This window comes from Diabrotica virgifera, chromosome 10 (genome assembly GCF_917563875.1).
Source record: "Diabrotica virgifera virgifera chromosome 10, PGI_DIABVI_V3a".
NCBI classification, from domain to species: domain Eukaryota; kingdom Metazoa; phylum Arthropoda; class Insecta; order Coleoptera; family Chrysomelidae; genus Diabrotica; species Diabrotica virgifera.
Window position 1 is genome coordinate 115445356 of NC_065452.1, and position 18222 is coordinate 115463577.

An 18222-nucleotide genomic window follows, 5' to 3' on the forward strand; every position below is an offset into this window, starting at 1 on the left:
AAATTCTAACTACTTTCAAACCACGAAACTGTCAAAACTTTTGTTGTAATTTATTGCTCATTTTGTCATCACCATGACAACGCGAAAGTTAAGGATATTTGATTATATGAAAGTGTGTATTTGATTATGTGTAAACAGTGCGAAAAAGTAAGTCACATTTAAAATACATTGTTACTTCACGCACACTTTAAACCCTTCACGCACTGCTATCTATAATGACAGTTTTCACAAACTAAAAACTTATGCATAATATGACATAGAGTAGATAAAATAATTTTTATACACATGGCAGTACAGGCTCCTTGTTTCAATATTTTATTTAGTTATAGAGTAATTTCCACATACTAACATATTTCTGAAATTGGGCTCTATACCGCCATTCTTTATTATATTACGAATATCTGCGCCAAATATCCCGACAAAATATTCAAAATTAGAGCCGCAAATCTTGGAACGCGTTTGTTGCTACCTGTTGATCGCTACTGTTTGGTCTTAATATAAATCAATACTTTTTGAGTTGATCAAAAATTTTATTTTTTCGTAAAAAAATGCATGTTTAAAGCTGTTTTCCACGTATAACTCAAAAACTATAAGCTTTTACACAAAAGCTATAATTACCAGAATTGAAGATAAAAATCTGAATACACTCCTCACTTAAAGAACTAAACTTGTGTTAATTCGAAGTGAGTTATGGTTAATTGAATGTATATTTTTTTCGACGAGTACTCAAATCTAAATATTCAAGCTTAAATAACGAGAACACGATGCATTTTATAAGGTATACCTGCTAAGCACTTGTCAAAGTACTTCGAAGTACCTATCAAATGAGTTCCAGTAGAAGTTAATAGCATCACAATTAAGCAAGTTATGATGAAAATAAGAGAACCCTTTAGAACTTTTAGGAAAATGTGAAAAATAAAACATACGCCATTTCCACAAAAATTAAAATTTATTTCTTATATCCTTAGACGAATTTCTTTATATTAGCATAAGTAATGATTTCAACAATTTTGACCTGTTTAGAATGCATATTTTTTAAAGAAAGCTATAATTTAAAAAAATCAGAATTTTTAGAATTATCGCAGTTTTCATTTTCTTTTGATAATAATTCCACAAATACTCAATAGACGTAAAAAGTAAATGTATAAGAAAATTTTAGTTTTTTCTGTATCAAATATTTTACCTTTTTAATATCTCTGTAGGGTAAAAAATAATCGAGATAGAAACGTTTAAAGCTTTAATTTTGCTGCGAGAACATGTAACCGGGGCCATTTAACCTTTTATTTAAAAAAAAGTAAGGGGTTTAAAAGATTAAATTCAACGTGGTTTAATAGCCATTAAAATTAACTTTCAAATAGTTTTTAGACAAATCTGATATCGTAAAAATTAACGGAGTTATTAAAAAAAACATTAATTTTTTTGGAATTTCGAAAAATATTTGGTGCATAAATTTTAATGCTATCAACTTGTTCGGAAGCTCATTTCATAGATATTTCTAGGTGCTTTGACAAATATTTAACATAATAAGGTTATGTTATAAAATGTATAAGTTTCCCGTTATTTAAGCTTGAATATTTAGATTTGTCTCTTGAGATACTCGTCGAAAAAAATATACATTCAATTACCTATAACTCACTTTTAGTTAACACTAAAAGATTTTTCCAGTAAGGAGTTTATTTAATTTTTTATTAGCTTTAATTTTGGTATTACTAACTTTTTTGTAAAATCTTATAGTTTTTGAGTTATTTATGAAAAAGCGGTTAAAAACATGCATTTTTCTCACGAAAAATTAAAATCTTTGATCTTGAATAACTTAAAAAGTTTTGATGTATTTTAATAACTTTATGTAACAAATTTTGCTTAGAATTTGTCCCTCTATCGAATTCTTGGGATATTTTTAATAACATATTTTCACCCCTCAGAAGGGGTGGCATACACCCCCGCGCAAGTTGACACCTTGTCACCTTTGTTCCTTGAAATATCCTCTAACCACTCACCAATCTTCATGCAAATCGATGGAGGTTCAACGAGATCGGAGGTAATAGCTCATATCCACCTTCAGTGATTATGCAGACTGCCCTAACTCTCCTTTAAATATGTATTAAGATATATGTCAATTGGTGATTTTATTGTGGTATCTAAATGACCCTTTACGTGAATGCATTCATTTATGAATGATGTATCTTGGTCGTCTTTATTTTGTATCAGATTTTCAGCTTCTTTAATAATTTCTTCATTGCTTAATTTTGGCAAATCTGTTAATACACGAAAACGTTGATAAATTAGCCGATAAGATTCCAAACGTCTATTCAGGTCTCTGTCTCTTATCAGAGTGTCGATTATAATATAAAATGTGTGGATTTTTATCTCATCACTGGCTGAAAAGTTTAGTTCATCATCGGCCCCCTCGTCAAACTGAATTTTTCTTTTTCTCTTTCTTATTTCTTTATGTTTTATTTGGGCACAATTTTTTGGCTTCCTTGCGGTAAAGTAATTTGAAAGAGCTTCATACTCTTTAATGACAGAAGCCAGATCCATAATTTTAATATACAAATATTTTTTGTACAGTATTTTTGCCGCCTTCAAATAATGTGCCGCCCTAGGCAACTGCCTATATTGCCTAATGGATAAAGCAGCCCTGAAGGTTAGTTCTAGCTTGTGTATTTCTGAATGTAATCGAATTTCTTACTGGATAAGACGGAACGTTAAAATTTATTTGTCGAAGGATATCAGGGCTGTCAATGAGATTATGTAGTAGCTTGTACAGGAATACCAGGGAGGCATTAATTCGTCTAGTCTAGATTCTAATGATACTGCGTCCAAACCCCTACATAACTCATTATTGCTGATACCCCTCCTAGGATGTATATAATTAATTTTGTAAGACAAAATTTTTAAAAATTTACGCTGTACCCGTTCTATAATTTGGATATGTACTTACATCATAAAATGTTGACCAAATGATAGAGGCATATTCCAGTTTACAGCTCACAAAAGTGTAAAATAATAATTTAGTGGCCTTAGTATTAGTGAGATTTCGACTATTTGTAATTATAAATCCATAAGATTTAACTGCTTCTCTAACCTTTATATTAACATGTTCAACAAAAGTGAGTTTGTGATCAAATATAACTCCAAGGTCTTTAATTTTATTCAAACGTTCCAGTTCATTGTCATCAATAATATAAGGATGGTATATAGTAGTAGACTGTTTCCTGGAATAACTAACTACTTTGCACTTATCTTTAAATCATCGGCATAACATAAACATGGTGCAGAAATAGATTCGCACAGATCGTTAATAAATAACAAGAACAATAATGGACCTAGATTATAATCTTATGGAACCCCTGAAGAAGCTACGTACTTTGCCGATTTGTAACCATTGTAAGAAACAAACTGCGTTCTATTTGACAAGTAAGACCTCATAAAAGTAACTGCATCCTCAGAAAGACCAAAGTGACATAATTTAGAAAGCAATACTTCGTGGTGAATTCTATTGAACGCCTTCGAAAAGTCAGTATAGACAACATCAACTTGACTTCTATTATCTAGAGCCTCTGAAATATATTGTGTGACCACTAATAAGTTTGTCACAGTGGACCGATTGGAGACAAAGCACATATGTACGTACGTTTTAGTTACAAGGAATAAAACACCTGCATAATAAACAAATATATTGTATGTATTTCTGCATAAACAAAACAAAAATCCGCGGTCATATTTTGCCCATATTGTCATATTAAATCCAAAAATTCGGTCCGCGATCATATTTTTTAATTTTATAATTTTCTTTTGCGTTCGGATTAGCGAACGTTCGGATTACCGGGGTTCGGATTATCGACGCTCTACTGTAGTTATTTTACATTTGTAAAAATTACAAATTAAAAAAATTCAAAAATTTAAAAGTTAAGTGTTAAATCTGAATTTTTGTTGTTTTTATTAGTGAAATATTTTAAAAAAACAAAAATTGTTGAGTGTTTGATCTTTCAGGCTGGCTCTTTTTTTTGTACAGAAATTTGCTGAAGTTGAAAACGCACTTTGTGTTGAATGTAGGTCTGATGCTTTTTAGTGCAATGAGTAATTTTTTTAAACGTCCGGTCAGCTGATTTACACCAATGTAATAACGTTAATGTATTAAATTTTCTATCTACTAATTTTCCATAAACATAATTTTAATTGAAAATAAATAATATTTATGTTATAATTCTGGATGTTTCAAAATTAATCAGACCATCGCATAAGCAAAAGAATGTTTCTGTTAACGGATAAGATACATTCTGATTTAACGCCAAAATTGGAAGGTTTAATAAATAATTGAAACATAAATATTTTAAGTGGAATAATTTAAAATGATTATTAAGCAGTAGCGTGGTTCGAAAAAAACTTTCTTTCTTATTTCAGATCGCTATAGTGCGCAAAAGTTGCCATTGGTATAGACTTGAAGAAAGCACTAATTTTTATTTTTTTATTAATTTGTCTTCCGGTCGCGCAATGCCATCGAAGTTAGCAAAAATTGTGAAAAACCTTAATTTTTCATATTTTTTTTAAACATGCCAGATGGTTTTAATTGCGTTCCTATACCATAAATTAACTAGTAAAAGTATGTAAAATCAATATAAATGCACTTATTATACATTTGTTTCATATCTTCCGGTCGCGCAACATAATTCAAAATGAGTAAAATTGGTAGTTTTTGCAAAATTTCAAAGTTTGACTGTTTAGTACAATTTAATCATACGACTTTTAGAGATGCTATAGTTTAATTCAATTACAATAATATATTTAAAATCCAAGCATATAAGATACATTTTGATATTCAAGTGGAATTCGGTCGCGCAGCTTCGTCAAAAACAGCAGACTACTGAGAGGCGAGGCGAAAGTGACGAATGCCAGCGAATCTCGCGCAGCCACAAATAGAGCTACATGTGGGAAGACCTCTACAATGGAGTATTTGTCTTCTCCATTACAACTAACTGCTATTCCGCCACCTTTTCCAACACTTAGATGGAAATTCAACAGGCACTGTAGGATATCCGGACCGATTGGAAAGGCCCTACCTGATTGTGAAAGACTACCAGTTGTTGTTGATTTTAATCGTTGGCATCGCTGAGCGATGCAATAATGTGGTTCTAATATAGCCGTCTCTGGAACTGTGTCCACACACTTTACTTGAAGCTTCAGTTACTAGCTTAACGCATCTTTCAACTGCCTGTGTATGGCATGGCAAAGTAAATATATATCTATACTCATAACAAGCTTGAAGTCATTGCTCACATACTGTTTTATCTCTTCATTAGTCAATGTTCTTAGCAGTAGAGGGGAGTCAGTGTACTGGTGTTCCATTTGATAATTTCGTAATACTATTTAGATTCAAAGTTTAAGTTTGGTGGTTTAAAGATTATGATACAGTCACTTTCAGATATTGCTTGATTTTCCGTCGTGATACGCCTAAAGCCCAGCTCTCGGACATGGTTTCTTTCATCAGTTACCATAGTCAAAAGTAAATTTTCGGGATGGGCAAAGTAAGCATTCCGTTGTAAAACGGGATCAACAACTTGAAGCAGCTCTTCTGGTAAGTACCTTGAAGATTCAATGATTTTGTAATCATGTCTAGGCCCATCTGTGAATTTGTGGTTTATTTTTGTGGCAAACCACATAGGCATATTATAACATTTGAGAATGAATGTGACAATCTCTCTCAGATTTTCAGAAGGGTTGGACATACTGATGTAGAAACGCAAAACTCGGTTTGCAGTAGTAAGCCATCTTGAATGTGACGTTGGGCTAGGATCATGTACCCACTACAAAGTCTTCTGAACAATGTCCTGACTTGATGATTTCTGATATCTCAAGCAAGTACGATTGTTGGTGCTTGCTAAGAATACGCTTGTCAACTTTTGAAATTTCACAATCAATAGGATTAAAATCAATAAGTGGTAGTCTTTCACAATCAGGTAGGGCCTTTCCAATTGGTCCGGAATATCCTATTGGTCCTGTTGTATTTTCATCTAAGTGTTGGAAAAGGTGGTGGAATGGCAGTTCGTTGTAATGTAGAAGACAAATACTCCATTGTAGAGGTATTCCCACATGTATATTTACTTGTGGCTGCGCGCGCTTCGCTGGCATTCGTCACTTTCGCGTCGCCTCTCGGTAGTCTGTTGTTTTTGACGAAGCTGCGCGACCGAATAACAATTGAATATCAAAATTTATCTTATACAGTATAAATTAAAGAAATATGGAACATAGCTTTTTAAGACACAGTGTTTGAACTGCATTTGAGATAGTGGACCAATATAAAAGTTCCAGACATTAAAACCAGAAATCATAGCAACATTAACATTGGCATGTAGAAAATATCTTTGAACTAGAACCTCCTACTTCTATCTCTCTTTTTGGGAGTTTACTAAAATAGCGAGCCCAGCCGAATGAGCCAAAAGTACATAATCGGACTTAAGGGTCCGCACCGCGCCAAGGAATAGAACCGAACCGAACCCACTACCTACATGCACAGACAAGGCGATTGCAGATACGCGGTACGAATGGGTTATTATTTTTATAAGTTTTTGGATATGTATTTAAAACATATAATTTAACCTAAAATATTTATTTTAATATTTATAGTGATAAATATTTCATGTGTATCTATTTACGGATAGTGATGATTGGCATTATACATAATATTATGTATATTGTTCTAAAGCTATTTTTTGTGGCGTTTGTGTAATTTATTTTTATAAATGGGAAATAAGCCACAATTTAACTTAAAAAATGATTTTGTTAACGTTTCGACCTCCACTTCGGACGTCGTTGTCAAAATAAACAGTATTAATAAATTAAACAAAAATGTTGTTGCTTAGTAAAAAAAATTTCTTCTAATAATATAATTTATTCTAACTCATTCATATCGGCAATTATTAGAAGATTTTTTTTACTAAGCTACAACATTTTTGTTTAAATTATTAATATTTTGTATTTTGACAACGACGTTCGAAATAAAAGTTAACGAAATAATTTTTTAAGTTAAATTGTGGCTTATTTCGTATTTAGAATAATAAATTACATAAACGCCACAACGAAATAGCTTCAGACAATATTTTAGGTGAAAAAATATGTTTTAAATAGGTACGTATCCATAAACTTAAACTTATAAAAATAAAATAATCTATTCGTACCGCGTATGCACAAAAAGCTAGAATGATCTGCAAATTCTGCAATCGCCTTCTGCATGTAGTCAGGTCGCCGGTCGGTTCGGTTCTATTCCTTGGCGCGATCGCGAGGCGGACCCATAGGAACCGGTCGTATAATAATTCTTATACCTGATTCTGACCTAGAGGTGGGCTAGAAGTATTTGCAAGCATGTAACCGTAACCCATCGTAATTTTTATCTGTGATTGTGATTTAACAGAGCAACAAAATAGTTATTATTTTGTCTAGAGTCTAGGTCATGATTATAAAATTAGGTCTGTTAGAATGAGAAACAATTTTATTCAAAAAGAGTTTTTGTAATGAAAATAATATTGCATTAATAAATAATTTCATGTTTTTTTCATTGTCTTAATTGTTATTAGAAAATCTAACAAGAGCATAGGCGCCAAATTTCGGGCCAATGCTTTCTCAATGCATTCATTTTTTTCGAATTTTAAGAAAATAATAAGTATTTTTGAAAAATATAAACGCGGAATGAAAGATTACATTATTATCTAGGGCCAGAAGTCCATTAGAATAAAAAAACTGTCATTTGAATGAGATATTTGAAATTAAAAATCACACTCAATTTTCTCTTCTTTTTACCGCTGTAACTTATATTAGAAGTTATAGAACACATTATAGAAGTTTTCAGGGACTTTTAGCACTCGGTAATTATGTAATTTTTTATTCTGCTTTTAAATTTTTCAAAAATACTTACTAGTTTTCTTAGGATTCGAAAGAAATAAATGCATTTAAATAGCATTGTCCCGAAATTTTGCGCCTACCCTCTTAAAAACGAAATACAAAGTAAACTTTAAATACCAGTATTTGCTACAAATACTTATTAGTTACTATTTGGTATCCGGATCTGCAGATGTTTTCTCATGTTCTAATAAAATTTGAGTCGTAAATCCTTTATCTTTTTGTTCCATTCCAAATTTTTCTGCAATAAGAGCGATTCTGTTTTCTGTGCTATTTCCGCATTTGTTGGATCCTTAAAAGGAATTAGTCGAAACCTTATTCTGCCAAGAAAAGTTGAAACAGTTTATCGACAGTTTAATAAAATACTCATACATTGTTGAACTAGTGTTTACGTACATATTTGTTATGCTTATAATAGCCTTAACAATTTCTTCTAGCTGAATAAATCTTTCCAACATATAAAATGTCGAATTACAACATGTGGAAACATCTTGCAGTAATTTGAGAGGATTCCCGTTTCCTGGATTTTTTCAAAATCTAAAAGTTTAGCAGTTGCTTGTAGAACTCTTTTTAAAGTGGCTAATGGTATTTTTTATTTTGATTAAATTTTTAATGATTTTCTTATATCACTTTTGATAACAACATCTGAGGTAGAAGTTGAAACGTCAATAAAATCATTTTTTTAAGTTAAATTGTGGCTGATTTCCTCATCCTTTAAGCCATCGTTCACAATAAAGTTTATTTATTGTGTGTGCAAAGCATCCAAAATGTTTCATTTTCACATCATTTTGTACCACCTTTAACATTTTGTGCATTATAGGAAACAATAATGTATTAAAATTTTGTTTTCTAAGTTCTCTAAGTTTGATAAGACAGCTTTATCTTACAAATATTGCATGATACATAATTATCATCCACTTATATAAAAACGTTCCATAAACTACTAAATTTTTCTATTTTTGTTTGGCACTAATGGCATGGTATGCGTTCTAATAGCAAACCCAATTTTGTAATAGTGACCTAAACAAAATAATAACACGTGTAGAATTTTACGATGGTCCACAGTGGTAACACTTTTTATTAGGAGTTTAATATACGAATATTTCGTTGCTCTGTTAAATCACAATTGAATCGGTCATTGCGAAAACAATCTAAGACCATATTTTGGGTAAAATGACGACGCTTTTCAACGCCATTAAATTTACAATTACATTATACATAAACATTTAAACTTGTTTTGCCTTTCAGAAAGATTCATTTATAACCATAATACTTATACAGATAGCACGTAAAGGTTGGAATAAATTAATTTTCTTGAGAATGGACAATTTAAAAAAAAATCCCGAAAGAGGTCAATTTTTATTTTTAAATTACGACTTTTTGTCATATATATATCATACTAGTGACGTCACCCATCTGGGCGTGATGACGTCATCGATTATTTTTTTAAATGGGAATAGGGGTCGTGTGATAGCTCATTTGAAAGGTAATTTAATTAGATTCGCTTTTGATATCTCACATCTTAGTTGCCTGTCAGCTCTTGTAACATAATGACCTAATTTGTTACCTTTGACCCACTTACAACGTGTGGGAGTCATATGTTATCCTAGGGCCATATCCTTAGGGATTATATCCATCCTTTGGAATTTGCTATGTTAGCATTTTGATGTGACTTTTAGTCCATTTTTGAAAGGCTTTGACCTTCGTATTTTTTGGTTGGCTCACCATGTTCTTGCAACACTGATGATGCTCTTTTTAGAGCGAAAACGTTCTGTTCGATGTTTGTAGCCCTATAGGGCTTTTTAAAATAATATACCTTTTACCAAGACCAAAAAATTTTTTATTAAATTTTACTTGTAATTTAATTCTCTATGCAGTTATATAAACATTTAGATAATTATTTATATACGGTGTCCAAAAGAAATTGTTTTGAATTAAAGTTATTGACATAAAAAGAAGGATGAATGTAATTTATTTAGTTCAAAATACATTTTACTGTTCTCAGAAAACAGAAAAAATGTTTATTTGGAAAATAATCATTATTTTTCGCTTAAATCAAATGTTCAAACTGTTAAGAGGAAGGTGGGTGGCGGCTTTAATATTGAGTTTATGCAAAAAACAATATTTATTTGTCAAATAAACATTATTTCCTGTTTTTTTCTGACAGCAGTAAAATGTATTTTAAGTTAAATATATTACACAAATTCTTCTATTTGTCAATAAATTTAATTCAAAAAATTTTTTTTTGGACACCCTGTATAAATAATTAGTTAATGTTTATATTACTGAATAGAGAATTGAATTACCTTGCAAATAAGCTATCACACGACCCCTATTCTCATTTAAAAAAATTATAGATGACGTCATCACGTACAGATGGGTGACGTCACTGGTATGATATATATGTCAAAAAGTCGTAATTTGAAAATAAAAATTGACCTGTTTTGGGATTTTTTACCAAAATCGTCCATTCTCGAGAAAATGAATTTATTCCAACCTTTACGTGCTCACTGTATAAAATATTGTATTATCTCGGAATATCCAACTATTAATGAAAATATTTTTACGTTTCCTTAAAAGTTTACACATTGTAACATGAATTGTTTTCACAATCACTGATTCAGTTACAGACAAAAATCACAAGAATAAAATATCACTATCGTAAATTAGCCCACCTCTAGACTCGTTCGGTTGATTTAAAACAGAATGAAATGGTAAATGTAGGCGGGCTTTTGCATTTACGTAGCTTATAGTTCAGAATCCAGCAGTCGACTGAGGTATTGTACTTGTATAATATAATAATTATTTGAAAATATTTTGTTGGCCAACCGCCTAGAGCCGAGATACATGTATTGGCTATGATCCGTTTAAATATCGCTGGACCTGTATGCTTGGATTTAAAATATATTATTGTAATTGAATTAAACTATACCATCTCTAAAAGTCGTATGATTAAATTGCACCAAACAGTCAAACTTCGAAATTTTGCAAAAACTACTAATTTTACTCATTTTGTATTATGTTGCGCGACCGGAAGATATGAAAAAAATGTATAATAAGTCCATTTATATTGATTTTTTATACTTTTAGTAGTTAATTCATGGTACAGGAAAGCAATTAAAACCATCTGGCCTGTTAAAAAAAATATATGGAAAATTAAGATTTTTCACAATTTTTGCTAACTTCGATGGCATTGCGCGACCGGAAGACAAATTAATAAAAAAATAATAATTAGTGCTTTTTTCAAGTCTATACCAATGGCAACTTTTGCGCACTATAGCGATCTGAAATAAGAAAAAAAGTTTTTTTCGAACCACCCTATTAAGCAGACAAATTAATAATTGTATCAGAATCATTTATTCATTGGGAGTTAGTAAATATCTCTGCTCATAATTTAAAATAAAATATTTAAAAAATATCCCGGGAAGTCTTGAAGAATTCTCGGTAATCGGGATTTTCATTTTTTACTGATTTCCCGAGAAATTTGTCCCGGGAATGCAGCTCTATTTGTAGGTACTCTACTGGATGATTGAGAAAAAACAACACTAAAAAGCTTATTGTAAAAAGTTATGACCGAGAAAATAAGGCCGACTTAAAAGTACCATTGGGAAGCAACTGTCAAAAAAAATCTAAATGTGCTGAGAGACTAAGGGTTAATTATGATATACAGATGTCGTTTTCCTCCTCACAACTTTTTCTGTTGTCCCTTTGGTCTACTAGCTGATAACTTTGTAGGTTCCTTTAAATTCATGTGTAACTGGAGTAGTTGAATTTGGTTTCACTTCTCTTTAGTTCATATAGGTCTTGATCATTATCATCATTCAATGATGATCTTGATCATCAATCAGTTTTGATTCCTTCCTATCCAGCTACTCTGGGCCTCTTCTCCTTCTCCTCACTCCATCAGGTCTTTGGTTGTAAATGTGTTTCTACAGCTCCATCTCACTTATTCTCTCTAAGGTGACCTAGCCACTGCAGCCTGTTTAATTTGATAGACCTACCAACGCTAGGCTTGCTATAAAGGTGGTAAAGTGCAAAGTTATAGTGTCTATGCCATAATCCGTTTTCCTGCATGCCTTTATAAATATGTCAGAGGAATTTACGTTCAAATCAGCCTAAAAGTTCTTCGTTTAGGCTGTTTTGAACAGTTGTGAAATGACAACTTGAGTGATTTGTTCAGCAACTCAAAAGTTTTATTCTGGTCAATATACTTTTTTATAATTTACATTAGTATTGTAAATCACTATCACTTTAGATCTTTCAATATTTTATTTAATTTTTAGAAATGCATGAATATGAGGCTCCGATTGCCACCTGATATTGTAATAAGACAATCAAGAGAGGTAAGTCTCATAACTGAATTTTAAAAATTATTGTTTTTAACCCATTCGCTGCATATCTAAGAGAATGGAACTTGGCTAGGAGCCAGTCTGTTAAACAGCATCTGACTAAAGTAACCATATCCGGTAGGTGTGAGTTGACGGAATTAATTAGAAATAATAAAAATAAGTTAACGACGAACAGTAAAACATTTATTTATTTTGGTAACAAAAAAGTGTTGCTTAGTTAGATCTCGGAAAAGGGTCGGTCGTTAGCGAGTAGTGCTTTGTTTTCACGCTGTGAATAGACTGTTAAGAAAAGCCACAACCTATTATATCGATGTTATGCCTTTCTACAATATGGCCCGGAGAGGACAATAAATGACTCCGATCTGACGCATAAAAACACACACACTTCTGCAGTTTTAAAAACGAATGCATGTCCCAAAGTGAGTTGTTGACATAATGGTCTGATATGGTAATTAATTTATGGGGACTTCAGTTTGTTAAACTGACACTCCAAAAACATATGGTCAGGGGATGCATTCGTTTCGTAAAACCATGTCTTTCTTAGCGTCTGGTTTGTATATTAACGGTGACTTTATATGACCCATATTATTTCGTTTTGAGAAAAAATATTAAAATTAAAATTAGCAAAAATAGTAATTAAAGCGTATCGCTATAACCATATCATGCATGTGATCAGCAGAGAATGGGTTAATTGAATTTTATGAGTATAAAATATTTATTTATTTATTTAATTGGAAACCCTCAGTATTTAAAATAAAAAAAGGTCACTTTTGAGGTCACAGTGGTTTGATCCCTGGGTCACTTTTTAAAATTGGAATGTGTTTGTTCAATTATCTGTCTTTGTTTGAGGTATTTACAACTATGAGAAATAAGTTTACACCTTTATGCTTTTTAGTGGTTTTTATAAATAAGATAGTAATAAGTACTTAGCTGATTTAATAAATTTATTTACACACTATCAGTTTTTTTGAAAACATACACCAGTTCCCGTTTTGATTTATATAGAAGTGCGTACAAGTCAAACAGTCTTTTCCTACTCTGTTTGTGACGTGTTCTGTCCACGATATTTAAAAAAATTTTATTCTAGTTTTTTTCATTGATGCCGCATTCAAGGTCCAAGCTTCCATTCCATAAAACAAAGTCGAGAAAACATAGCACCTAGCCAACCTAACTCTTAGTTCCAACTTCAAATCTCTTGTACAGAGCACTTTTCTCATTTTGTTAAAATTTGCTCTAGCCTTTTCTATTCTGATTTTGATTTCCTGGCAGTAATCACCTGTGGAGTTGATCATTGTTCCAAGATATGGATATTTGTCGACTCGTTCGATATTGGATCATTGTATGTTGGGTCCGTTTATGAAGAGATTCTCGTTATTTCTTTGAGTTTTCGATATTATCATAAATTTTGTCTTCTTGACGTATATTGTTAGACCGTATTCTTGTCCAAACTCCGCTGTTCTGGTCACCAGCCTGTGAAGATCCCCAATATTTTCGGCTAAGATGACAGTGTCATCCGCATATCTAATGTTGTTAATGGGAACTCCGTTTACCTTTATTTCAGCCGTTTTACCCTCAAGAGCTTTTAAGATATGGTAGTAATTAGTAGTATTTAATATACAACAAAATTTGTTGAAATGTCCAAAATAACGATAATGCCTTTCAGAAATGTCAAAAATAACGGGAAGTACAATTAAAAAAAAATAGTTATCACAAAATATGGTTGTATTAAAAACAAAAATAAAATTAATACAAAGTATGGCGTCCATCCTGATTTATTACGGCTCTACATCTGTCGTTCATAGACAAAATACGATTGTCGATATCTTGTTGAGATTCGTTTGCCCATTCTTCTATCAGACGCTCTTGTAAAGGAAACGGCGTGTATATGTTACCCATATGTGGAGTAATTCTTCGCTGAAGCATCTCCTATATATGGTCGGTGGGATTCAGGTCGGGGGATTGTGCTGGCTAAGGTAACACATCAATACCGTCGTTGCTATGCCAGTCTGTCACTGCTCGTGCGACATGTTAGACTAGCATTATTATGCATGGGGTGGAAATTTTGACCAACCCTACTAGCAAATGGACGAACGATAGGTTGTAGAATGGAGTCAAGGTACTGCTGAGCTGTAAGAATGCGGTCTGGAAAAACGAGGTACGTTCTTCCACCGGTTATGGTTCCACTCCATATCATTACTGTACCACCTGTGTATGTGTAGACGTCCTGGAAATGTTTTAAGCACTCTGTATTTCCAGATCGTCTCTACCCTCTTACTCGTCGAGAATCTGGATGTAATCCAAATCTAGATTCTAGATTCAAAAATCATGTGCATCCCAGTTTTGATATTCTTGACATCACTATAATCTTGCAGCGCGATTGCATCTGGATATATGAGGACATCTTAATGGCCTTCGACTGTGGAGATTGGCTTAATAGAGATGATTCCTTACAATATCATGACCTATGGTTAACTGGTGTACCCGTTGCAAGTCGCTTACCAATTCAGGTGCTGTAATTTTTCGTTATCTTCTAGATGTTAACACTAAAAATCGGTCTTGAACTGCAATTGCAGCGCGCTCAGGTTATAAATGACGTTTGGCTGAACTTCCAGTGACATAAAAACGCCGCCAAAATTGACTTGTAACACTTTGGGAGACTTCCATGTGCTCAGCTACATTAGTTTGCCGCATGCCACATTGAAGAAGGCCTACAGCCCTGTTCATCTCATCCAAAGTTAAATGACGTCGTTCCATGATAAAAACAATATTCTCAATGCACTAACTAAACAACAACTTATAACATGAACAAAATCGAACAAAATCTGCAGTATAAAATCTATAGTTTATTCTTCTGTCAAAAACTTTGTCAAATATTCGGTATCACGTTTGCCGTTATTTTTTACTCCCAAAAATGTACAGGAAGAGCAACTGTACAAATTCAATAAAAATTAAACGACCACCTAAATTTGTTTTTATTAATTTTATTGTGTTATAAAAATATCCCTAGACTTTTCCGATGTGTATAGATAGGAATAGAAGTTAATAACAAAAATTGTAGCCAACTTTGAGGTCCACATTACAAAATTAGTTAGAATGGATGAGTTCGGACGACCACAGCTGACTGTCAGCACAAAGTAGCTTAGTGGTTGTATCCAGCGCTAATAGGGAAAGATTAGTAAATCTCTCAGCGGCTGACTTCCAGCGGTGTCGTCTGAACACCACCGCTTACTCAGTTGTCCACTGTCCAGCCGCTGTGGTCATCCGAACGCACCCATTGTACAAAGTGTTCGATAACATAGTGGCGGACCAAACTTCTTCTACTTTTTCTAGTGCCGACTCCACTAATAAAGTTTGGCTATAACTATTGCAAATTCGGGTCCATCTTCTGCTTTTCTGAAAAGCGTCAGTGTGTTTAGCCCGATCCAGTCACGAATATTTGTCAGCCAGGATATTTGTCGTCTACCAGGGCCCCTTTTCCTTCGATTTTACCCTTCATAATAAGCTGTATAATTTCTATGTACCTATGTGCCCCAAATATGTTGCTTTTCTCCTTTTAATGATGATCAATAATAGTTCTCTGTCTCTTCCCATTCTGTGCAACACCATTTTGTTCGTAATATTATCGGTAAAATGGGTGAAAACAATAATATGAAATAAAAATAAATATTATGTATATACAGTAAAACCTCCATTAACCGAAACATCGTTTAACCGAAATGGCTGACAGTTTCAATAATTTCGTTAATAAAAAGTAAATTAAAAAAAAAAGCAATAAAATTAAATACAATGAACATGTTTAAAGTGTTTTTTAAAGAAATCTTTTATTTTATTTTGTGTTTTCCTTTGACAACGATGTTTTGCAGCATGTATTTCTCCAATACTATGTAATTTGATACAAGAAGAATTCAAAAAACAATGGTATTTTTAACCGAAATTGTTGTTATCCGAAACGGCCTTCCCCCCAATTAGATTCAGATTCAGAATGTGTATTGCTTTTAACTACAGTAATGCTTAAAGTAAAATAGCTCACCTAATAAAACATTTTCCCCCATGACCATTGGTCGTCTGGGGGGTTGGCCAAAATATAAATGAACATTTTTTTCTCTATAACTAACAATAAAATTAACAATTATTAATAAAAAATATAACTAACGAATATGAAAAAAAAAAAATGATAACTATCATAGTTTCCAGTGAAATTCCCTTGCTGGGATAAGCTTACACCAGGCACCAGAATACATAATGAAATTTTATAAAGTATTATGTACTAAAATAAACATATAAACACAATTAAATTAAATATTAATTAAGATTTAATAAAGCATAAAAGGTCACTCATTAATTGAGAAGTATAGATTAAATTTTACCTATTGGAATGTCGTGAATACAAGCTCAAAATCGGTTAAGAACTGGTGAATAGGCACAATACATGAAGAAGAAGTAGAATGTCATGAGTCAAATAGTTATATTCCAACACTAGATTGTATCTATACTTCCATGCATCCCTTGCATATCCAACCAGTTCCCTCCAGCCCAAACCTCTCATAAGTTCCAACAATTCTTCCCTATCTAATCTTCTTTTTCTGAACCACTTCATTCTGTATTCACGTAGTATCGGACATCGTCCCATGAAATGCAAAATATCTTCCACCTCCCTTCATTACACAAAGCTCACTTTTTCCTCTCATCAGCCCTACCAGGTCTATCATTGAGATACAATACTCCACATCTAATCTTGAATATCCACCTTATATCATTAAAACTCACCTCATCCCTCATATTATAACCTATGTCAACGCCGAGTCCCATTAACTCTATAATGATTGCAGAAATTTGATCTAGTTGCTCTCTCCAATGCTCTTTCCCTTATCCCAACACGAATGGCTCCTATCACCTGTTCCAACTTATCCTCCCAAAAATTCCTATTTTCCCACTCTGTGTTAAATTCCACTCCCCATCTTTCTCCCAAGTTTTCCCAATCTCTTCTCCAACCACAGTTAACTCTTATCATTTCCTGAAGCAGAAATTTAGACAGACGTCCTTCCTCATACTCTAACACTCTCTTGACATATTTTTTATGCAACTTCATCGTAAATAGATACACATGCTCAATGTTGGTTTCTAAATCCAACATATAGTTTGGACAGTAACTCGGAATATTCAACATTTTTTTTATAAATAACCTTCTTACCTCCTCCACTTCATTAAATTCCGCCAATCCCCAAACTTGAGCACCATAGGTCAGAATAGATCGGACTACCCCTTCATAAATACGCACTTTAGATGATAGTGGAAGATTTGCCTTAGCTAAGACCTGTCGCCAAGCCATGTTTATAGCTGCTCTAGCCGCTCGTCGTTTCTCGATAAAGTGGGAACTAAAGGATAGCCGCGGTGTTAGTTTCACTTCCAAATAGCAATAATTATTAACAACTTCCACGACTTCTCCATTTATTTTCCACTCTTCTTTAATTTTTCCACCTCCTTGCCTAAACACCATAATTTTTGACTTGTCCATGTTGATCTTCAAATTCCATAGTCTGCAATACTTACTCCCCTAATTTATTGATCATAATTTGTAAAACTCTTGGGCTGCTTGCTAACACTTCCATATCATCAGCATACAGCAATGTTCTAATGATAAATCCGTTTAAATCAACGCCTCCTAGAAAATCATGTAAGTCATTAAGAAATAGTGCAAATAGCAGCGGACTAAGAATGCAGCCTTGTCTAACTCCCATCTCACAGTCAAACCAACGTGACGTACCATTCGTTCCCCATACTGCAGATTGTGTTCCTGTAAAGATGCATTTGATAATTTCCCGCAGTTTGGAAGACAACCCCATACAACTAAGCTTGTAATACAGCGCTTGTCGCGGAGGAATACCTTCCCCCCAATTATTTCGGTTAACGGAGGTTTTACTGTTAGTCCAGGGCGCATCTGTTTTCAGATGGACGTTGAGAGATGACTCAAATTTTTTTG

The 18222-nt window shown here is 32.9% G+C and overlaps 1 protein-coding gene across 2 annotated transcripts in view; it reads left to right on the forward strand.

Moving 5' to 3' along the window:
* The window catches only part of LOC126878640 (uncharacterized), a 39198-nt gene that overhangs the window by 5012 nt on the left and 15964 nt on the right, over nt 1-18222 (forward strand). For both annotated transcript variants that reach the window (XM_050641468.1, XM_050641469.1), the window contains exon 2: nt 12177-12236. In XM_050641468.1, coding sequence (XP_050497425.1) covers nt 12177-12236 — 60 coding nt within the window. The remainder of the gene's footprint in view (nt 1-12176; nt 12237-18222) is intronic.